Source organism: Gadus macrocephalus, chromosome 3 (genome assembly GCF_031168955.1).
Source record: "Gadus macrocephalus chromosome 3, ASM3116895v1".
NCBI lineage: Eukaryota > Metazoa > Chordata > Actinopteri > Gadiformes > Gadidae > Gadus > Gadus macrocephalus.
The window spans coordinates 7,148,652-7,153,651 of NC_082384.1; the positions used below are offsets into that span (position 1 = coordinate 7,148,652).

The 5,000-nt window shown below is 53.2% G+C and overlaps 1 protein-coding gene across 1 annotated transcript in view; it reads left to right on the forward strand.

Annotated features, from left to right (window-relative positions):
* The first annotated feature begins 4,086 nt into the window (after positions 1–4,086).
* The window catches only part of LOC132453872 (uncharacterized), a 7,171-nt gene continuing 6,257 nt past the window's right edge, over positions 4,087–5,000 (forward strand). The window contains exon 1 of the mRNA XM_060046919.1: positions 4,087–5,000. This exon is cut by the window's right edge and continues 40 nt beyond it. Within this exon, the coding sequence (XP_059902902.1) occupies positions 4,455–5,000 (546 nt within the window). The 5' untranslated portion in view covers positions 4,087–4,454.

Genomic DNA, 5,000 nt, shown 5'->3' on the forward strand with positions numbered 1-5,000 from the left:
GCAAAGGGCGCGGGCTCGCGCGCGCCAGATAAAACGTTGGGGAGGCAGCGGAATAATTTGACTTAACTTGTGTTATCAACGGGCCCCGTCTCGTGGCTTTTCCTTTGAATCCGCTCCTCTCCGCTTCTTCAGTAAGAACGAATAAATTAGAGGCCTAACTAGGAATAATAATGAGAGCATACATTATTTCTGTTGTTGCTACGGGTGGATGTTGTTGTTTGTGTCAGTGGGAAGGCCCGCATCTCCATACATGCAAAAAAAAAAAAAAGGTAACTTGTATGCATGTTTTATAAGTTTGGAGTTTCGTTTTAATGGTGACCCAAAAAGATGTCCTAGATATTTAGGGGAACATCCTTTTGATGAATCGAGAAAGTATGGAGGAGACAGACAGAGAAACAAGAGAGAGCGAGAGAGAGAGCGAGAGAGGGAGAGAGATAGAGAGAGAGGGAGAGCGAGAGAGAGAGAGAGAGAGAGAGAGGGAGAGGGAGAGAGAGAGAGAGAGAGAGAGAGAGGGAGAGAGAGGGAGAGAGCGCAGAAGAGAGGAATACCCCTCTCGGTATACCAAATGAGTGATGTCATGTTCAAACCACTCTCTCATGACACTGACAAAATATAGGCAGCTATTTCAACCCTTCAGATGTGCACTATTCTCATGCGGTGCTTTTGAAGGAGCTACCTGCCAGCAATTGGCACCATAATTATCCACGCAACCACCGTCATTACATCCGCTGAAAGACTTGAAGATTAAAGCGAGGGCGCGTAGTAAAGAACAACAACAACAACAGTGTTTAACATCTTAAACACTCACTTAAACCCGGGAAGCGGATCTCTTCTCTGCTTAGCTCTCCCTCGACTCCAAGTTGACAGCCCCATCTGCTGGCCCAGAACATCACTCTCTGGCCAGAGCTCAGCCCTCACCCCCCCCCTCACGCCCGCACCAGACCCCCAGAGGACAGGCCCCTTCTGCAACCCACTGCAACGGTTTAGGGCCGCTCATGTAACACGGAGGCACCGTTAACAACACTGTGGGTGTGGAAATTAAATTGAGGATCCAAATTTAATGGAAGTGCTGGGAAACCATTTCCAAGGTAAAGTGTGCCTTTAATTGCACGGTGAATGGATTTGACCCAGTTGAAGACTGGTTGGTTAATGTCAACAGAGTTTCTCTATTGAAATATAACTCTGACCGGGCTGACACTGACACACACACACGCACACACACACACACACACACACACACACACACACACACACACACACACACACACACACACACACACACACACACACACACACACACACACACACACACACACACACACACACACACCATAGGAAGCAAGTCTGAAATGCCAACAGTGACGTGTGAAATACAGACAGCGGCTCCTAGGGCCCCACAGTGCCACACACACATACACACAAACACACACACACACATGCACATACGCACACACAAACAAAGATACAAGCCAACACACACGCACGCACACACAGAAACACACATTTTTCCATACAACTATTAACGAAAAACACACATATTAGGCAACCTCTACTGCCCTTGCCCAGATGTGAGGTATTTTTGTGTTAAATTATATTACTTTTATTAAATAAGATTAAATAATCACTATGCTATCAATGTCCATAGGCAGGGAAAGGCTATTTATTTAGAAATATGTTGTGACTGTTTGTTGCAGCATTATGCATTTTGTATTTTCTGTATGGATTAAGTAAAGTCCTCTACTAGATTGTGTACTAATGTGGATTATGCAAAATGTATCTAGGTAGCTCTGCGTGTGTATGTGTGTGTGTGCAGTTCTTTCATTTTGTGATATATTTATGGGAAAATGAACGGTACTTCTATTCATCCCTGTGGCCTACATAGGCAGAAGCTGTGTGAGCAAAGTCACATATCTCGTCGTACCTAGCGACGCGTCTCTGCTCATGTGCAACACGGTGGCATTTTCTGACCAATTTAAATACAACCTTAAAGATCACATTATAATGCACATATAATACCATTGCATTCAGTCCCTAGTGTTGAGTGGTTACAAAATAGACAAGTCTAAAAACCAAACGCCAGTCCATTGTTACCACTGCTGATTCATGAATGAAGAAGATTAAAATATTTAGCTGGAAGGTCAGCTTGCCAAGAGAGAAGCTATGTGCGAAATGTGTGATTATTAGTTCTTGATAATATGATAATGGGCTGTGGATGGGTTAGGCATGAATAAGGCTGCACTGTTTAACAAGTGAAAGTCTACTTCCAAAAAGCCTCGGTTTCCTCCCTCATTCCTCTTTCCCTGGTGTTCTCTGGGTCTGCCTGCTGAATGTGGGTTACAGGGATGTGCTTGTTAGATGAGCAGTACCCTGCCCCATTACCAAACCTTATTATCGTGCAACTTGGTGCATAAAAACACACTTGATTATCGAGCCTAAGCATCAGCTAAAGGGCATTTCAAACCTGCTAAACTGCCCTAGTCCTATTTGACAGGACACTGGATTTATACCCCCCACCAGTGCTGTTTTACCATTACAGTTGTTCTATGCAGAAACCCCACATCGTGTCTACCGGTCCCAACACCGACAGACACAGCATCCCATAATATGTGGATTACATAAGATGATCGACACTGCTGGTTATTAGATAGCCCCGACACATGCATCTGTGTGCCTCTCTGAGGTCCTCATCTACGTGCCAAAGGCCAGCCACACGGAGGTCAGCATAGCAGAAGCAGTGTTCTACTACCACTACTCGGGACGGCCTCCTGTGAGATAAACCCCTGAAAACGGACATCACCGCACCGCGGCCCGCATTAAATCATCCCAGACATTTATTCACACTCTGACCGTCGTGTACGGAGCTAAACACCGATGCCAATGTTGTTTCTGTGTCCCTGCATCAAAACGTATGGCTCCGCAGCCACCCCATGTGCAGCAGCCCCCGGCACACACACACACACACACACACACACACACACACACACACACACACACACACCTCACCTCACAGCCCACCTATAATTGCTGGAGCAGGGTTCACTGTGTGTGTGTGACATGCCGCCAGACGTTCGCCACGGCCGTCGTAAGAGTCTGGAAACCATTTAACGTTGAGGTGTGATCCTCCTTCCCCCCCCCCCCCCCCCCCCCCCCCCCTCGGCACGGAGACACTGGGTGCTGTGTGACACCTCGCGAGTGCCAGGAAGGGACGGCGTAATGGCGGCGTCCGGTTTCTTGTGCTCCTCGTCATTTCAACGTCATTTTGCCCCCCCTGAGATATGGCCCTCCCTGCCCCGAGCAGCAGACGCACTGTCCTGAGTCCCGGGGGGTGTACACACTCTGACTTTGACCTGTGGCTGTAGACACACACATGTTCGCCGTCGACCACTGAGCGGGATCGTGTTTTGAGAGTCCTTTGGCTGAGGAACCACCTGGAAGCGTGTCAGAGGCCGCGGGTTCAATCTCTGGAAGAATGGATTTTTTCCTTGGGAAAGGGTTGATCATGGTTCTGTTGATAAAACACTGCGAAGCACAAGGTAGGACGTCCCTTTTGAATCAAATATGTTGATCCTCACGCGGGACTCTTGTAGAATGTCAGGCGAAAGGTCGAAAGAAACAATTACTTTGAGCAAACGGTTACCCGGTTTCCGTTATCTTATAGGAGTCTTACTGCGCGATGGCCTTTGCAGCAAAGCTACAACCCTTTATTTCTTTAAAACCTCGGAAAGGAAAAGCGAAATAATTTCTCGCAGGCGAGGTTTAGCGTTTAGCATTAACAACGATCTATCCCTGATCACCCCGTAGATCTGCCCGGCTCCGGCCTAGCCTCCAGCCCCGCGGCGCTGCCCCACGACGCGCTGAGCCAACCCCAGGGGCCGCAGCCGTCCCCGGGGACCGCCGCCGTCGCCGCCCCGGCCGTCGCCGCCCCCAGCATGAAGGAGGTGGAGCAGGCCGTGCAGGAGGCCTCGGCGCAGGTGGAGGGTGGGGGAGCGGAGGAGGTGCTGAAGGGGCTGCTGGAGAGGGTGGTGGAGGCCGCTCTGGGCGAGGCAGGGGGGGCGGAGGGGGAGCAGCAGGGTGGGGCGGCGGCGGCGGCGGCGGCGGGAGGAGCCGGGGAGGGCGAGGCGGAGGCGGCGGCGGACGGAGGAGTTGGGGGAACGGTGGCGCAGGCGTCTGAGGGGGAGGGGGCGGGGCTGGGCGGAGGCCTGGGGGCCGCGGCGGGAGGTCTGGGTGGAGAGGAGCAGCAGGAGGCAGAGACCGGGGAATCGGACGCTGAGACCGCCGGGGCGGAGACGGACGCGGCGGGGGCTGACGGAGGAACCGGCTCCGAGTCGGAAGAGGCCACCGAAGCGGGGGTTGAGGAGCTGGGCGAGACGGCGGCGGCTACACCCCCCGCCGCGGCGTCTGAGGACACCGCCCCCGTGGTGCCGGCGGTGGAGCCCACAGACATCCTGGAGAAGATGGAGAAACAGGTGGAGGAGATGATCATTAAAGCAGGGGGTGAAGAGGTGTTGAAGCCGAGCCTAGAAGGAGCCGGCGGAGAGAGCACCAAAGAAGGAACGGAGAGAGGGGGGGCGAGCGAGGAGCAGCTTGGCGCCACGGAGGAGCCGACCGGGGGAGAGACAGAAGGGGGCGCGGGAGAGCTGGGGGGAGGGGAAGCCGCTCAGCAGCCCGGAGGAGATGTCGAAGCGAAGGAAGAGAGTAGTCACGTGCACGGAGCAGTCGGGGTCCAACTGCCCCCTGGTGGCGACGGGGGGGAGGACAGCGAGAGGGTTGGAGAGCAGGAACAGGAGGGGGCGACTGAGAATGAGGCAGACGAACAAGAAGTAGACGCAGGAGGTTTAGAGGTGGACGGAGGCTGGGCCGGTGCGGTGGGGGACGCAGAAAACGGAGAAGGAGGGGCCGGGGCCTGGGGAAACGGGGCGGTCGGACCAGGGGAAGACGAGGGCGTGGCACTGAACCGGGAAGAGGTGGTGACACTGGACGGCGATGCAGCCACAGAGGCC